At 41.2% G+C, this 18,832-nt stretch overlaps 1 protein-coding gene across 1 annotated transcript in view; it reads right to left on the bottom strand.

Annotated features, from left to right (window-relative positions):
• The window catches only part of LOC124133985, a 37,856-nt gene extending 21,260 nt beyond the window's left edge, over positions 1 to 16,596 (bottom strand). The window contains exon 1 of the mRNA XM_048397718.1: positions 16,512 to 16,596. Within this exon, the coding sequence (XP_048253675.1) occupies positions 16,512 to 16,581 (70 nt within the window). The 5' untranslated portion in view covers positions 16,582 to 16,596. The remainder of the gene's footprint in view (positions 1 to 16,511) is intronic.
• Between the last annotated feature and the right edge of the window lie 2,236 nt (positions 16,597 to 18,832).

Below are 18,832 nucleotides of genomic sequence, written 5' to 3'. Positions count from 1 at the left end.
AATGTTGAACAATCAATATAACACTGAACGCTGTCAGTAAATCTAAGTCTGATGTCCCATGACACTGAATGCAAGGCCACAAATTAGTCAAAATGTAAGCAAACTGCACACACGTTTTGGATTTCTGTTCAGTGAACACTTCACCCAAAATCAATTACTGTAAGAGGCCAAGAACCTTAATGTTATTCGTTGGAATAGTACCATTATTGTGACAATAGGAATTGTGCTTTGCATAATTATACTTTAACTCTGAATAGCAAAACTATGTTGAACAAACAATATAACACTGAACGCTGTCAGTAAATCTAAGTCTGATGTCCCATGACACTGAATGCAATGGGCTTTAGAACTTCTGTTCTACAGGCCACAAATTAGTCAAAATGTGAGCAAACTGCAGATACTTTTTGGATTTCTGTTCAGTGAACACTTCACCCAAAACCAATTGCTGTAAGAGGCCAAGAATATGAGAATACTGTCTTGGATAGGATATCCAAGCAATATAGAACGCTGCCAACAGGTGGAGCACTGACTTTCTGAATGTTGGACAAGAAGAGAGGTTTACATTATCAGCTTTGACAATGGCATGAGTAATTGCATCATCATTCACAAACACCATCAGACTTGGTGAATGTTCGTTAGACACTTTCTGTACAGCCTTGTCTACTTCGTCAGGTGAAAAATCCTGAAATAATCAAATAAACAATGTAAGACCCCAGTGAGACCGAATTTTATAGCATTAATTTTTTTAAAATGTATAAAATACTACTAGAGCAATGCTTCTCATTAATATGACGTTAAATATGACGGACACGGGTGGCCCAGTCGTCTCAAATTCGTCGTGCAGAGGTGCGTCCCTTGGCACACCAGAAACCTGTGATTGTGAGTTTGAATCCCAGTCCGCCCCGATTATGTTTCTACGTTTGTCAGCATCGTGGGTCTCGTGGGTTTCCTCCTCCCAAATTTAGCTGACATGCCGCTATATAACTGGAATACTGTTCGAAGTGGCATTAAACCCAAATCACTCACTTAAATATGATTTGAAGGGTCACATACTGGACAACAGATGAAGTTTCTTACTTCGTGACTTACGCGGTGGACTGTTAATATTGAAGCGGTTTTTCTACCCTTTCCTCTGTCATAGGCACTTTCCTTTTCCATGCACAGGAAGGATGAAATATGTGCCTCAAGTCCCTGTGAAAGGAGAACATATCAATGTTGTCATTTAGATATTTCAACAACAAGACCACAAGCGTCATCACATGATAATAATCACTGCTAAGTTGTTCCATTAAATATCAGAAAGAAAGTATAACTAGAATGTGGCGATCTGAAAACATCATAGAGTTTTTGTTTTTTGAGATGCTGAGATATGAATTTTATTGGTACATGTAGGTCATCATCTTCCCGAGGCAAGAGAGTTAACTGACTTTAAAAGTCCAGTTTCCTCCCTGAAGATGGTAGGTCTTTAACTTTTTGAATATTACACTTCACTCTTTTGACATACCTCCTTTCCATCTCCCTTATGTAGCGACCTGGTGATGTCAAACAAACAGTCAATGTTCTTCTGGGCACTGGTCCAGAGATCCTTGCCTTTAATGAGCTTCAGTTCAGCAAAGACCTGAAAAAGACTTTTATTGCCTTTACCGTTAACAATACCGTGAACTGAACAGTCTTAACATATTTCTGTATTATTTTCAATCATACCTACTAATCAAAGACTTACAAACTTTAGGATGGTAACGGTACAGCCATTTCACACACTGTATAGAGTCTTTTCTTGTGTTACTTTCAAAGGGTTTTTTCACTTTAAAACATGAAGCCTATTTCTTTTAACATTGAAGTAGACAAACTTACAAAGATGGGATTGGTGAAACATGGATAACGGTCAGTTATTTGTTTGACACTTCCACTCTCCCGCTGGGCTTCTATCCACTCTCGTCTGTTGACGTAAGTTTCCTTTAATAGAATGTTAATATCCTTTGCCACCCTGAGAAGCCTCTCATCTTTGAGGTGTTTCTGTTCGATGTCTTCACTGAGTTTCCCAAGCTTTAGTAAATGCTGTTCCAGTTCCTCTTCTGGTATTTTTCGAAGCTTACTGCTCGGAGACCTAGTATCCTGTGCCAGACACAACGACTTTGCTGGTGATGGGTTAAAATCCCCAATGGTTTCAGAGTTTGGCAAAAGGGATTTCCTATTTGCAGACCATCTGACATGGCGTATTCTACTTGAAAGGTCCTTTGCAAATGCTGACTGAAAACATAAAGTGTATAATGAATAAAACCACTTGTCAGTGTTGGTTGTCCCTGTAACAAAAAGTCTGTTTCGAAAGTAAATAAAATTATCATTCTTTGGGGGGGGGGGGGGGGGGTATTTAAGTATATGAACATACTTACCCATGGACGCGGTCCATCACGGCGAATCGAAGGGTATTGTCCATATATACTTCCACCAATAGTTTGATATTCGGATTGGTTACTCTTTCCGATATTTTGATATTGTACCAAATAGTAATAAGCTGCTTCACGAATACACTGGCTCCAAACAAGATGCGACTCCTTGTTGATAAGCTTCATCTGGACGTAGTCGCTAAACTTGGGTAAAGGTGTCCTTGGTGTGATACGGGTATTGGAAGATGGTGACAATGTCGGTACTTGAAGCACTGGAACATCTAAATCTAGGATTAGAAAGTGTTACATACAACATGAATATTGATAACTTCTTCAAATTTGTGAATAGAATAGCTGTCATGGATACAGTTCCTTAACACGCAGTAAACATCTTGGTTCAAACGCAGATAAGACTGAATAGAATAAACTTTGAAAATTTAAAAGTTGCCAAAATCAGGGAGACAATGATACTATTGTCAGGTAATCATTGCATGATTCCAATTTCAACACATTATATATTTTTTCAAAGAGTGATAAGACACGTTTGTAGTTGAAAACTCACCATTCTAGTGCTGGTCAATGTAAACCGAAATTTGCAATATCTCCTTACATACTTTACCTTTCAGTGTGGGATTTTCAGCGCAATCGTCTGTTGAACCTGCACAGGAAGGCACGACATCTTCCTTACACCACTCTTCTGCTGCATAATGAGTAACAGATAGTTTCATTGTCACGCATGTAATATTTTCTAAAAATATATATTTTGTAACGGACATTATCTGCACTTGTAGTCTATACAATGACCAGTTACTGTTATAAGTGTCAAATTATTGACTCATAACAGCCTGCATTTTTAAGGAAGGTTCTATGCAAATCATTCGACAATTAAACTGTTGGGATAAGCCCTGTACACAAGGAACAGGATCCCTATGATTTTGAGGAATGTACTTCCCCATTAGCCTTTTGTTTACCTTCACCCAGAATCATTATCTTGTCCTTCAGAGAAAGCACTGCAAGAACCTCTTCATCCTCGATCTCAGCTCAATTTTCTTCAAGAACCAACTTTTTTGCTTTGCATCCAAATTTGTCGCCTGATACAAATAGAAATTGATGAATAAACTTTATTCCATTTTGATTCAGTGGACAAATTGAAATTATATATACCTACTTTACTCTATGAATATACTTTGGCACAAGCATGCCTCAAAACATGTATATCAATGAAATAGAATCGGAGGCATATGTGTCAGTGTACTTTATTCATGTGTGATATACTCATGTTACTAATATCTGAGTTACATATTACACACTTACTTAATGGCAGATGACAGTATGAGAGGGTACAGTTATATTTGTAGAATTACAATTGTAATGATAATATGTGCAACTTACCGGCCATTTATATCTCTTCGAGAGATCCTCCAACCACAAGTTTGCTGATATCCCGAGAAGAGTTGCATATGGTATATGTTGGCATACTGGAATGTGTCTGCCCTATAGATATCTATTCCAGTTGAAGTAATATTTTGTGTACAATGAGACTGAATTTATCAAAAGGAAGGTCTGTCTACTGTCTTGTAAAAATGTACATTACACAAAACTACTCTAATTGTGAATATATCTACCTTAGACATGAACAAAATCCACATATCGTTTACTGAACATGTTTTGTCTTATCTAATCAATTGTGATTCTCAACTTGCTTCCCATTAATGTAAATGTCAATATAATTGTATCTTTTACAAACTGCTGCATGTACTGGACAGTTTGTCGTGTATGAATGTATGTATGTAGACCTGTTCTTTCACACATCAGAAGGAAGCAAACGAACCAAAGAAACATGTTAAGAACAAGGTAACCCGACAAGACAAAACTTGCATCGAAAATCCAACAAGCTCTTGATCGTCTGCATGATGAATGAGTACATTTAACACAAACTGGCTAACAGCCAACTATTTTTGTCATGACACAAATCTGACAGCAACATTAAACTGCAGCGGTGCTTGTGACGTCATTACAGCAACTTCATGACGTCAAAATAGCAAAACCAAATAGCCCTATAAAAGAGAGGAGATTTCATAGAAGTGGGTACACTTATTAGCGATAAACATGCTTTCACCAATAAAGCGGACAGACTGGGGCCACGGGAATTGCAGTGCCTTGAAAGCAACAACCATTTGATTTCCTGTAGAACGAACACAGTAAGATAGGACATGCGAATTGTAGTACAGAATTTCGAGCCTTTGCAAGAGAAAGTATTTTTCATTTTGAGACACAAAAATGTACTCTATAGTTCAAAATTCCGGGGTGTCGTTGTCGTAGTCATGAACTATGACACATCCTCTACGAAAAGTCATACAATGTATATCAGCCTGTTGACACTCGTATACCATCTCTTCGCCATAGAATATATCTCTGAGTGCCTTCGTACGTTGGCATGCCTTCTCCAACTGTGGCCATTGTTTCTTTAGGAGCACCCGATCGCCTTTGCCAACATTATCTTTGTTAGTAGGGTGACCTAGAAACCCAAGTTGCATGTATGACATCATTACCTGGTGTTTTTTCATAAGAGTCAGTAAGACATTCTTAAAACATCTCAGCTTTAGGTTCTTAAAGAAAGCATGCTTAGCTTCAAAACGCATACACCATTGACTTCTTCCTGGTCCGAACATTTTCATCTGATAAGGTAGGTGTACCAAGAAGTGGAATTTGGGGAGGAAAGATGCTTTGGGATATTGTTGAATGAACATAGAATGATGTTCAAATATGAGCTGTTCTAATCTGGCAATTGCATTCAAGCTTGTGTACGGACTTGTTACGATGTGTGTTATTGTAAAAAGGCTCAAGAGACAATGCCATTTCATATCTTGGGTGGGTACCTGTGGGCCAATGACAAACGGTAATATTGAGCACAACGTAAGCAGTTTGCTTAAGTTTTGTTTCAATAAACACATCTTTGTGAAACAATGTTTCTGGCTTCTCTGTGTCGAGATAGGTGTATGGAAATGATTGGATTTTCATATTTAGCCTTTTCAAAGAGAAATACTTTTTCACAGCTATTGCATGATGCAAAAACAGCTGCAATTCGTACTTCACCACACCTTCCAACAACAAGTGCATAGGATCATGGACGAGGGTTTGTACCAAAGGATGATTAGGAATAGTACAAAGACAGCTTCTCTGATTGATACCCCAATGTTTGCTCCAATATCGTTTTGTTTCTTTAGATGGCAAAGTTTCTAAATCCCGGCACCTTTCTAAATATCTTTGTAAATTTCTTGGCTCAAAAGCTGAATGCAAGAAGGATTTGACATATTTTTAGTGGTGGTCTCGCATGAACTACAGGGCTTTTCAGCAAAAGACGCACCCTCTTTAAACCCGCCTAGCCAGTTTGCTGCAGGACTATCTGCTTGAATAATCACTAATGATCCTTCAATGTTGTGAACAGATCCATTTATTCTCATTTCAATGCCCCCATTTTCAAGTTTGGTGACACACTCAAGACAATCTCTGAGGAGTTTTCCTGGTCCAAATTTGCGCAGATCCACAGTTTTCCCCATGCCAACTAACCAAATGGTATGCAGTTTTGAACGGAATTGTGGTGGAATATTTCCCAGTGAAAAGTAGAAAACTGTAATTTTGTGTTTTTTTCACATGCGTTCCAATAGGATTTGTAATTTCAATGTCATCAGTGTACAACATAATCTGCAATGCATTCAATTTTTGACTAAGCAATGGGTGTTCTTTGAAGAATATGCCATCACATATGTCAAACATCACGTCTGAAGTAGACATATGTTGTTGCCATTTCCAAATTTCTGGTAATTCAAGCAGTGGTTGTAGTTGCTTTTCAAAAGGAATGATGTAGCCATATCTTGGTTCTCGTAACACCCTGCATCGTTTTACTGATGTAGTAGTACCTAAATAGACCTTTACAGGGTCTATCAATCTGCAATGTTCTTTATAGGTTTTTTCCCTTCTGTGATGATTTGCTAATGCCTCAAAATGCATGTCATTTTCAATAGTATCTAAGAGTTTGTCATTGAGGCCATGCTGAACTAAACATTCTTTAGCCTTCTCCATAATGAGCTTGTAATTCTCTTCCAACAGGTGGCATGTCTCGCCAATGATGGCATCAACCTCCTCTGTTTGACAAACTATGTTTTGCCTGTAAGGACATTACAAAATTGAGTTCTGTGTAACTTTTGTGTGATAGAGTTGGAAGTGAAGAAAGTGTGTCTGGCTCAGGTAACATGGTCTCTAATCGGGTGTCGTTGCCATCAAGATCCTGCATTTCATTCTGTGAATGCTTTCTGAAAACATGTTTGCGGAATACTGTAATACTCTTTGTCGTGTAACAACAACCATTCCATGTACATGGCACTAAAAAGTGTGGGTCATTCTTGTGGTTTCGTATGATGTGGTTCAAATATTGCCTGTGGTTGTTACTATGAAAATAACACATAGAGCAGTCCATGTCGAGACAAAGGTTCACGGGATTAAGACACTTTTAGCATGATGTGATATTACTATACCCGAGAAGAATAACTGGGAACATGAAATAAAACAATCTCAGGCTGATAGCAGGAGGCCAGGCCGTTTGATGACCTAAATTCGTGACCTTCCCCATAGACTCTCACTAGGCCTAGATTAGGTGATTAAAAAGTCTAAAATGACCAGACCATATCATGAACAACATTGTGCCTATCAAAATGAAGTTGTTAGTCTTACTTGTGGTGTTGTTCTACATCAAAAATAGAGATTTACTAAACACCGTTGCCAGACGTGTCTCCGATGCAAAATGGCGTACAAAAGTGACGTCATAAATAATGACGTCAAAGTCACGTTCCTACCCAGAGATCACTGTGGTAAATGCTCGAAGTGTTGTCATATGCATTCACATGATATCGGGAAATTCCGATACGGTGTGTATTGACCCGAATGCGGGTTGTATTTTCAACACAGTATGTTTAGACTGCGAATGGTAGATCTAAACACCTGTGTTTAACATTGGCCAGTTTCATGTTTTAATTTAACTTTAAAAAATCATACCAGGCGTGAAGGAATAAGTCTTTAGACATCTTACAGGTGATAGTAAAACTCCGCGAACAACTTTTTGACATTTAAGTTTTACACTGAACAGCAAAACTACGACACTGAACAGATAAATCAGTTTTATAACATGGTGTGTCATCAAAAAGTTAAAATATTGAGTCGAAAAACACATGTTACGTGGCAGACTCTACATTATATATGTTTCAGTAGTTCCTTACACTGCAAGTTAGCAGTGTTTAAAACTTAAACGCTCAGGTATTAACGGCTATGTGCGATCTAACTATACGCATGTCGTATAGTTATTATGCAGTGTAGTGTTTAAAATGTAAACACGAAATGTATAAAATATTAACACTCTAAACACAGATTTTTTACAGTGTAGCTATTCACTGTGACATAAATAAAAAAAAGTCAACGCTAGTCGCGATTTTTTTCCTTTTAAACAGATCCATTGGGCGCTTATGGCAAAATAGCAATGGTGAGGTGAGGTAAGGTGAAATTGGGTTTAACGTCACGTCGCGTCCACTTATAATAGCGACGTGCATGCACGTGCGTGTGTGTGGCTGCTTGTACTAGTTCGGACTGACGCCGATTTATAGTGCCAGCTCACTGAGATACCATGCCGCAGTTTAACATGAATATCCCACTCAGAGACAGAAAACTGCCTCCGAGCTGGACAGTCCTTGTTTTAGCCCCTTAATGCCGAGCGCCAGACAGGGTAACAACAAGAACCATCTTTTGACGTCTTTTGGTATGACGCGGCCGGGGATCGGTCCCCGGACCTTCCGCTCTCCAGGGGGACGCTCTGCCACTAGACCACGGAGGCGGTCCTAAATAGCAATTAAAATTATATGAATGGATAACTGAAAATGATCATTGAATAATTGAATTTCGTGAAGCTATTATTTTTTATTCATTGTCTTTAAAAACCTGCCAAGAAGTACACCAAATTAGCCATAATACATTATACGTTGCATTAGAAAGTCAGTTAATTACTGCTTTCAAACCTTATATTTAATCATAATCATAATCATAACCAATGACAATCATCATCATCATTATCATCATCTTTTTTTAAATTATATGGATACTGTTACCTATATATCAATGATACTACAACATTAATTGTCACAAACATTGCACAAAAAAAACCTCTACATTAAAAACGACCAGTTAAATGATTTGTAACACCAAACTCGCTACCATTCCATGATATTCGATGGCATTTATATCAACATGTTTATTTACAACAAATCATATTAATCATATTTCCAGAGGAAAAGAGAGACCTGGGTTGATCATTAGTACTTCCCTGTTGCGCTGTAGGAAGGAGGCGGAGCGCTATAGGGAGGAGGCGGCACGCTATAAACGGGGGCCGGATTCTGCACTCCGTATTGCGAGCCGAGCACCGTACTGCCTTGCACCGTTGACGTACTATTGTACGCAACGTTGGCACGCTGGAAACAAAAGTACTGTGTCAGGTTATCAGTGAATGAGCACGTTTGGGAAAATGTCAGTCATATCACGGCTTGGCAACTCAATGGAGAAGGGTTTGTTGTTTGTTTGTTGTTTAACATCGCATCAGCAATGTTCCATCCATATGGCGGCGGTCTGTAGAAAATCGAGTCTGGACCAGAGACTAGTGACTGACATCATGAGCACCGGTCTACGCAGGTGGATACGGTAACTTCATCCACCAAGTCAGCGAGCCTGACCACCAAATCCTGCTAGTCGCCTCTTACGACAAGCATGGGTTGCTGAAGACCAATTCTAACTCGGATCTTCGCGGGGCTCAATGTGCAAGGAAAGCAAAGGTGGTGTAGGCCGTCAACGTTTACCACTTTGATGAAGTCCATGGTGCTGATCATAAGGATCATAAGGATGTCAAGGACCATAATGGGATATCTCGGAAGTTGATGGCATGACTCTTCACAGCGACCCACAGCGCATTACACGCATTGGCCACCTGTAAAGTGAGACCCGTGAAGATCCGGGGTAGAACAGGTCTTCAGCAACCCATGCTTGCCGTAAGAGACGACTATGCTTGTCGTAAGAGGCGACTAACGGGATCGGGTGGCCAAGCTCGTGGACTTGGTTGATGCATGTGATCGTATCCCAATTGCGTAGATCGATGCTCAGTCACTGGATTGTCTGGTCCAGACTGGATTATTTACAGACCGCCGTCATATGCTGGAATATTGCTGAGCGCGGTAAACAAACAAACAAACAAACAACAAACCTGAAGGGTGAATGACCTAATATTTTACATTGCATGAGTAATATTGTAGCCACATAGTGATTTGGCAACCTTTAATCTAAAGGGGACGTTGATGTCGAGTGAGTGAGTGAGTATGGTTTTACGCCACTTTTAGCAATATTCCAGCAATATCACGGCGGGGGACACCAGAAATGGGCTTCACACATTGTACCCATGTCGGGAATTGAACCCGGGTCTTCGGCGTGACGAGAGAACGCTTTAACCACCAGGCTACCCGACCGCCCCTGATGTCGAGTGAGTAGTTAGGTTTGGCGCTACTTTAAACAGTATTCAATCATATCATGTCAGCTTGATGTTTGAGAAAAGTCCGAAGTGATGCAGACCTTTGATGTTTACCATTGTTTACCCACGAGCACCGTTGGTGCTGACAAACCAAGAAACATACAAATTACTCAGGGCAAATCTTGGATTTGAACCCGCCATCATTGGTTTCTGGCACGCCCAAGGGGCGCAACTAGATTTCGCGAGTAATATAAGAAGTAGTAGTTGTAAAGGAGGTAGAGGAGGGTGATGTACGCCGTGTTAAGCAGTAGAGTCACATCACAATCGAACCCGATCAAAAACGAATATAGTGACTAAAATACGATCTCTTCTTTCAATACCGCCCTATAAAAATACTTCGTACAGCAATACTCATACTTAAATTTACTAAAATGACTGTCATGATGTAACTGAAAATTAATAGCAACAATAGTGATAATAACCATTATTTTATATTTGTTTAAGGATCTTTTAACTGCGTACACAACAAACCACTTGTCAAGACAGACCAAGGGCGTTATGACGAAGTCCAAAAGTCCAAAAAGTTTCAAAAATTATCTTAAAATATTTCCCCCACCGTCCCATATAGATTAAACCAACATCCGAGGCCATGTTGTATCAAACGCTTCAAGTGTCTTACCCCAAACACATTTCCGTAGGTTCTCCGTCTGAAGACCGCGACAATAATGCCGATGAAGATCAGAACGACACAGATAACGGAGACAGAAACACCAGCGACGACACCTGGTGCCCATGAACATCCTGCGATTTCATCGGAGTCGTCGGTGCAGTCATCGTAGCCGTCACATTTGACGCCCTCGTCCACACACCGGCCGTTACCGCACTCATATTCCCAATGGCCGCTACAGGTAGCTGCAAGAGTAAATGACTCAGATTCTATGCTGCTGCTGGTATAAATGTATGCATTGAATTAAAGCACTCAGAAACATCCCCGCTATATGACGGCGGCCTGTAAATAACCGAGTCTGGATGAAGCAAACAAGTGATTGATATGATCAGCAACGTCCTTAGCCGTCGGTGAATGATGACACGCAATTAGCAAAGTCACTCAGTCAGACCACCCGATCCATTTTGTCGCCTCTCAGAACCATCGGTTGCTGGTGATTTTTCACATATTGGATACTGCTGCAACCTTTCACATACTGCTGCAACCTTTCACATACTGCATACTGCTGCCACCTTTCATATACTGCTGCGAAATCTCTCACCAAACTACTTAACGAACTGCTCACTTTAGTCGCCTCTTACAACCAGCATAAGATGCCAAGGACCAATCCTAACCCCCGTGGGGAGTCAGGGTTAGAAGAGGTCCCGAGTGGCCTATGTTTGTCGTAAGAGGCTACTTAATGGACAGGGTGGTCAGGCTTGGTGACTTGTTTGTCATCGTACCTCGACGACGTGGAATGTTGGCTACAACCTGAATCACTGGATTGTCTGGTCCAGACACAGTTCCAACCTGGAACCCCCCACACGGTTTAATGCCGTGGGTCTTAAGATTGACCTTAAGGTGGCCGTTACATATGACAGTGGAACTTACCGTAGGCAAATTGCGTCACCAGGATCTTGAACGTCCCGGACTGCCCAGGCTGGAGGCGTTTGAGCTTGACCACTACACTCTCTCCAGTGCTCGTCCAGGGCTGGTCATACGGCGTCGAGTAGCCACAGGTACCCGAGCTACCTGAAACACACCCATGTACCTCCTTATTTTGTGACGTATCAGGTTTCAGATATGTATATACCCACAGCAACCATTTCATTGCGAGATATGGTATTCTAATGATATTTATTTATTATGCTTAATAATATATATTTATGGATGTGATGTAAACTTACGGCCAAATGAAATTGCAAAAGAAATTAAAACCACAAATGTAAACTAAATCAATGCAAAACACATCTTCCAAACACAACAATGTTCTATGCAGAAAGTGATACGTGTCAATGGCATTTTTCTGTAGAAAAAGGAACAAAGGCATTGGGATGCAAAACACAGGAACGTGACAACGCCAAGATGCTCGTCATGTTAATGTCGATCCATAGACAATTTTACGCTTAATGTGACGTCATCAACAGAGTGGAAGTTCATGATCAGGCACCTCTCGGTGCACAACGTGTGACGTCAGCATGGCAGGAACGTTACATCACACTCAGCCATCTTCGGGATCGCCTCCAAACAAGAGCTCATTCGACTGCTAAGGCCTCCATTGGACGGGACAGTGCGCCGACGTCCGGCTACGCTAGGCATGGACGTCACCAAGTGTACAGACGTCGAGGTGAACGACTTGATCGCAACTGGGTTATCATAATCTTAGTATGGGGATTTCAGCCCGTCATTTTTCCTCAAAACCCCAATGCCCAAAGTTACGCCAACGCTATTATTCACACGTTTTTGTTTGTGTGTTTGTTTGTTTGTTGTTTTACGCCGCACTCAGCAATATAACAGGTATATGACGGCGGTCTGTAACTAATCGAGTCTGGACCAAATAATCCAGTGATTGACATCATAAGCATCGATCCACGCAATTGGGATCGATGACATGCATGAACCAAGTCAGCGAACCTGACCACCCGATCCCGTTAGTCACCTCTTACGACAAGCATAGTCGCCTTTTATGACAAGCGTGGGTTGCTGAAGACCTATTCTACCCCTATACTATACATTCCGCTACTCGGGAACCTAGCAAAATGATCATCCTGCCTGCCCCTACAGCCAGGTCCATACAGTCATGTCCGCACAGTCATGTCCACAGCAAGGTCCTTAAAGTCTTGTCCACAGCTAGGTCATGAACATCCGTTGGTTGGTAAGCGACAGTGTAGACGTCATATTTATATCTCGTGTCAAAAAAGACAGTTGAGGTGAAATGGGGATTAACGTCGCGTCCAAGATTATTGCACTTATATAGCGACGTGCATGTACGTGTGTGTGTGTGTGTGTGGCTGCTTGAACTAGTACGGACTGATGTCGATTTATAGTGCTAGCCCACTGAGATACCATGCCGCAGTTTAACATGAATACCCAACTCAGACGCAGTATACTGACTCCGAGCCGACCAGTCCTTGTATTAGCCCCTTAATGCCGAGCGCCAGACAGGGTAACAACAAGTACCATCTTTACACGTCTTTTGGTATGACGCGGCCGTGGATCGAACTCCGGACCTTCCGCTCTCCGGGCGGACGCTCTACCACTAGACCACGGAGGTGGTCTCAAAATAGACAGACAGTATTTGAGACCATTGACCCATATTGCAATAAAGTATGATATACATGTATGACATGATATACAGTAGGATTCACACTTATTCTATTTACATTTGTCAAATATCTATGTCAATCCAGTACATATCAGTCTGTTGGTATATGTATACTTATTAAAATGTTCGTAATGTGTTGAGGTAAACATAATTATTATTTCACCAAATATCAATTTACCAGCTTCTGATTGGTAAAAGAGCGGACAATTATTTTCGCTAGCTCATGTCGCCCGCTGAAAATCAACAGGAACACATCGCAGGTAGCTTGTACATCTCGAAAACGTATTGTTGCGTTGAAATGAACCGATGCTTATCCGCTGGCACTTGGTAAAGGGACGTAACTCGGTTTGTCTGCTCCGATCTTTTTTTGCTAAAAATATTCCGGACCTCTATGAAAAAATGTAGGTAAGGTAAATTTGTTTTTAACCGATCCCTCGGAGCATATGGTATTATGTACGCCTGTCGGCTCGGGGTACGTAGGCTCACACACAGGGTAAAACACACCATATACCCGTCGAGATCGGTTGACAGCCTATACTGTCATAACTGTTTACAGGGGGGCACGGGTGGCCCAGTCGTCTAAGGCGCCGCGATTCGCTGTGCAGAGTTGCGTCCCTTGGGCACGCCAGACACCTATGATTGTGGGTTCGAATCCCGGTTCGCCCCGATTATGTTTCTAGGTTTGTCAGCACCATACCCGTGCTCGTGGGTTTCACCGAAGTGGTAAACGTCTGAGACCTGCATCACTTCGGGCTTTCCTCCCACATTAAGCTGACACGCCGTGATATCACTGGAATTCTGTTTAAAGCGGCGTAAAACTCAACTCACTCACTCACTACTGTTTACACACCATCACTTGTTATGTACACACGATATTTTGAATAAGTTAACCACGAGCTACTCACGGCTGAGGTAGTTGCCAGATGTGTCCATGACATCAACACGACTCAGGGTACAGGAGCCTGAAAGGTTGCCATTAAGGCCGATGTCGAGGAACTGCACAGAGAGGTAGGAGTTGGTGTGGTAGTTGTTGATTGTCGTGAATGTCACCGAACATGTGTCTTGGATTGGCCAATCCCAGCTCCGGAGCTTGAGGATCTTCGAATCAGTGACGTAGACAGTGCTGCCACAGTAGTCATCGATGGAATCTGCGTAGAAGACATGGAGATACATGGAATTGTTCGAAAGTTTGCTGTTGAATACAAAAGCCATATTATCACTCTATCCCCGGTCTATCGTGGTTAACACCCTGACCCCATTCGCTACCACAGCTTCGTTAAGGAAGTGACGTCACTGGCTCTCTTTTGAGAAAAAAAACTTCTTCACGTAAAATTCATCCTGCTCCATTCGTGACCAACTCGTCACATTCCGGGACAAGCCGAATGTAGACTCGTGCCCCTCTCGGAGGTTTCCATATTGGCGTTTGAACACGAGAACTAATTCAAACAAGAACGATAACTCTGATTATTCCCGCTACACAGTAAAATTAATGTAGGCACTACATGAACGCTGACTTAGTTCTGATATACGACCATTGAACCTCTCTGATATAGATCGATATATATTCTTTTGTACAAAAGTATATTTAGCAAGCCATTCAACTCATTCTTTCTAAGCTGTTTATCTTTTATTTGCAAATTATTAATTTTTAGTAAGCTACTAGGTCCAAATAGACTGAATCTCGTTTTTCAAGCGAGATAGTAGCTTACAATATCAATTACAGGTTGGCCTGGTGATGTTTCGACTATGTACGGGCAACCGTCACATAGGTGGAATATTGCTTCGTGTGGCGTTAAACAACAAACAAGCTTATAGGTTCGTTCAGAAAAATAGGAAAAATTACAATCTTATCAATTATTGTAATGACATGTAGCTGAGTATAACATATGTGCTGGATATAACATAAATGAAATTGTGTGAGAGTAACATAACTAGTCTCTTACAGGTTTAATAAACCAGAATATAGGTTCGTCATTAGGGTAATTTAAAACCCATGAAATTTAATACATTACGATTTTTTATCTTTTTTCCGATAGCTTCCTTTCATCGAGAGTTTTCTTTTACAAATTTCGAAATACAATGTAATTCGTTCACATCTTATTCATCTTTGCGTTTATGATTTTTGTCATACGAACCATTATATAGTTGTGAATATTTATCGAGGAATCGGGTTTTTTCTAGCAACCTGTATTTTTCTTCTTGAGTTATGTCTGGTTAATGTAATACAGGTATGTGATACAGAGGTGTGCGTGCGTATTGGGGGTATTTTAGAGAAGCAGATAATCACCCAAAGATGTATTTATAGCAATTAAATCCGTTAGGAATACATTACCACTGTCCTAATTTTGATATTTATAATTCATCTACACAAATCCAACCGTCAATATCTATTAAAGCGAAGATAAACATCTTTGTTATACAAGTGGATTGTATTTACCATAATATTATGGAGATAAATTATTATAACTGGATAATCGAAGGTAATGAATGAATTAATTCATTAATATCAACCACACACCCTTGCACTTCATTTTGAAAATGATGACATCCTTAACGAGATTGTCAGTAGGAAACAGACATGTCCTATGATACTGGTGTGGATTCCGGGTAAGAACAGAGCTCCCCATCAACCTATGCTTTTCAAAAATGGGACTACGTCACAAACATGTGGTGTTGAAAAGAGCTAATACTTACTAAAATATTATACTCATTAGTATGATTAAATCAGTTAAAAGTTAAACTTTATTTCAGCAATAATTTGCCATTGGTATGAGCGAGAGTGAAATTTTACGCCGCTGTTAACAATATTCCAGCAATATGACGGCGAGGTGACCCAAAACCCGGTCCTTCGATGTGACGAGCGAACACTTTAACCTCCAGGTTAACCGCCCCCCACCCCACCCCCACCCCCACCCCCATCCAACACCTATCCCCACCCCCACCCCCACCCCAAACCTCGCCCCATTAGTATGTACACAAGACTTATGTTCATGACGATCACTAAAGGTTTGGTCTGTTTCTGAAATCATGCAGATCTTATCGGCCAAAGATGTTTTTCGGCCTACCTCGTCATGTAACCCCACATGCGCCGAACAAGGAGAAAAATGTGGGTTGTAATCAACTTCCTTGTCTGAAAATACCTGTATGAATGAATACATGAACCACCGTTTCTGCACTCTTAGTACACTTTAAAGAAAGCGTTTGTTGGATGTTATTGTTTAAACATTACATGGTGAGTTCACAACAAGGTAGTCCTACCTGTACTGGGGTATCCAAACACTGTCACGATTGCCTGTAGCAATAAACACAAGAAGAGACGAGACGCCATTTTGATTATGTGCCTCTTATCACATACAAACATATGCGTTGCACTTTGACCGTTGTCGTGGAAGCTATGGCAGGCTCTCGCATTACAACAACCTATCCGTAATCACGTTATCGTGTTACAATATATTTAACATCGTACACTGTTTATGACGTCACTCCCGTGTCCGCATCGTACACTAAAAAAATACAAAATGGGTTAGAACTGGTCTTCATTGACGCTGGCTTGTCGTAAGGGGCGATCGGTAGCTGTATAGTAGCTGAAAAAGACATCTAATCTCCATACATAATTTCAGCCCACTCTCCCATCGCTACCCCAACCCAGGGGGCGGTCGGGTAGCCTAGTGGTTAAAGCGTTCACTCGTCACGCCCAAGACCCGGGCTCGATTCCCGACATGGGTACAATGTGTGAAGCCCATTTTTGGTGTCCCCCGCCGTGATATTGCTGGAATATTGCTAAAAGTGGCGTAAAACCATACTCACTCACTCCCTAACCCACCCCACCCCAGAATATTAAATGGTCTGTCCTTAGGGTCAGAGTCTGGTTTAGCACATGACGTATTATGCTGACAAGCAACAGGTCCAATATTTGGTAAATTCTGTCTACCACAAAAAAATTTAAATGACTAAACCAGACCTTGGAAACATTATGTGTGCTTCAATGAAATTTAAATGAATGTATGTGCCCCAAATTAAGGACATTTAGCAATTTAGAAGCCCTTAGCGTCATGTTTAGATATGATTAGCTCTAGAGTGTTTAGGATTATGTTTAGATGTCGTATCAGTCGGTATATCCGATTCCTCAAGAGCCTTGAGTGGCTGTGCAGGGTATTTCAGTTAAGAGGATCCTTGAGGAAAGATCATCAGAGGACAACGAAAACCTACAAACGCCAGGAAAGATTTATTGATCATTGTGTGAAAGTATTTTGAAGTCTATTAGTGATCAAACCTTTTCTAAAAAATAATTCCATTCCAAATATGCCAGAGTCATGACTTGTTTGAGTGGTGCTTATCTGAACTGAAACGTTTTGATTTGGAATCTGAATATTGTGAACGTTTTGGTTCAAAATATATTTTGATGATGAACATGTGTTGAATAGAAATACGTTTAAATTCGAAAGATATTTTGATCAAAATATGTTTGGGCCTCTAAACGCACGCAGGGGCGGTCGGGTAGCCCAGTGGTTAAAGCGTTCGCTCGTCACGCAGAAGACCCGGGTTCGATTCCCGACATGGGTACAATGTGTGAAGCCCATTTCTGGTGTCCCCCGCCGTGATATTGCTGGAATATTGCTAAAAGCGGCGTAAAACCATACTCACTCACTCACTAAACGCACGCACATTATAAGCCAATGAACGTGTGTTTACGTTTGTGTTCAGAGAGTAAACTTGTAAACAGTTTAACGTCGCGTTCAAGATTAGTGCACTTATATGCATGCCCGTCTGTGTGTGTGGCTGCTTGTACTTGTCCGAACTAATGCCGATTTCATAGTGCTGGCACACTGAGATACCATGATACAGATACAGTATACTGACTCCGAGCCCACCAGTCTTTGGTTTAGGCCCTGAATGCCGAAGCGCGAGGCAGGGTAAGAACAAGTACCTGCTTAAACGTCTTTGGGTATGCCGCGGCCGGGGATCGGACCCCCGACCTTCTGGTCTCCGGGCGGACGCTCTGCCACTTGACCATGCACGGAGGCGGTTGTTTTAAAAGGGGAAAAAGAGCATGATGATAACAGTAATTGAAGGGAAGTAACTCTTCCAGTTAGAAGCTGGTTTCAGTTATACGGAAATTCGTTTATACGGACGAATTGTGAAATACAATACAATAATCAAAAACAAATCTGAGTTTATTGAAGCTTCAATAAGTGACCTGCTGCGTCCACGAACTGAATAGGCGATCTTCTTCCACTTTCAAGTTGCTGTCTCAGTCGGTTGAGACGCTGGTCAAGATCTCTGTAAGCTCGTGAGCGTGGCCGAGTTGTTGCACCATGGTCAATCTGAAGGCGAGCGATCTTGTTGGTGGATTCAATCTTCTTGATAGCTGTTATGAATTCATAAATGTTCGGATGGTGCTTTCTCACAAGTTTTTTCAGACCATTATGGATTCCTTCCAGGTGATTGTTTGTTCTGGGACCAATGTTGTTGTGTTAAATTCCAGAGACAAGGCATCCAGTTTGGGGAGGGGGGGGGGGGGGGGGGGGGGGTAAAAGCTGAAGACGAATTCTTTTTTCCTACCCCATAATTAAGAGAAA

Source organism: Haliotis rufescens, unplaced genomic scaffold (assembly GCF_023055435.1).
Source record: "Haliotis rufescens isolate VD_foot unplaced genomic scaffold, xgHalRufe1.0.p SCAF_17, whole genome shotgun sequence".
Taxonomy (NCBI): domain Eukaryota; kingdom Metazoa; phylum Mollusca; class Gastropoda; order Lepetellida; family Haliotidae; genus Haliotis; species Haliotis rufescens.
The sequence above is the reverse complement of the archived record's forward strand: the minus strand, read 5'-3'. Positions and strand labels throughout refer to the sequence as shown.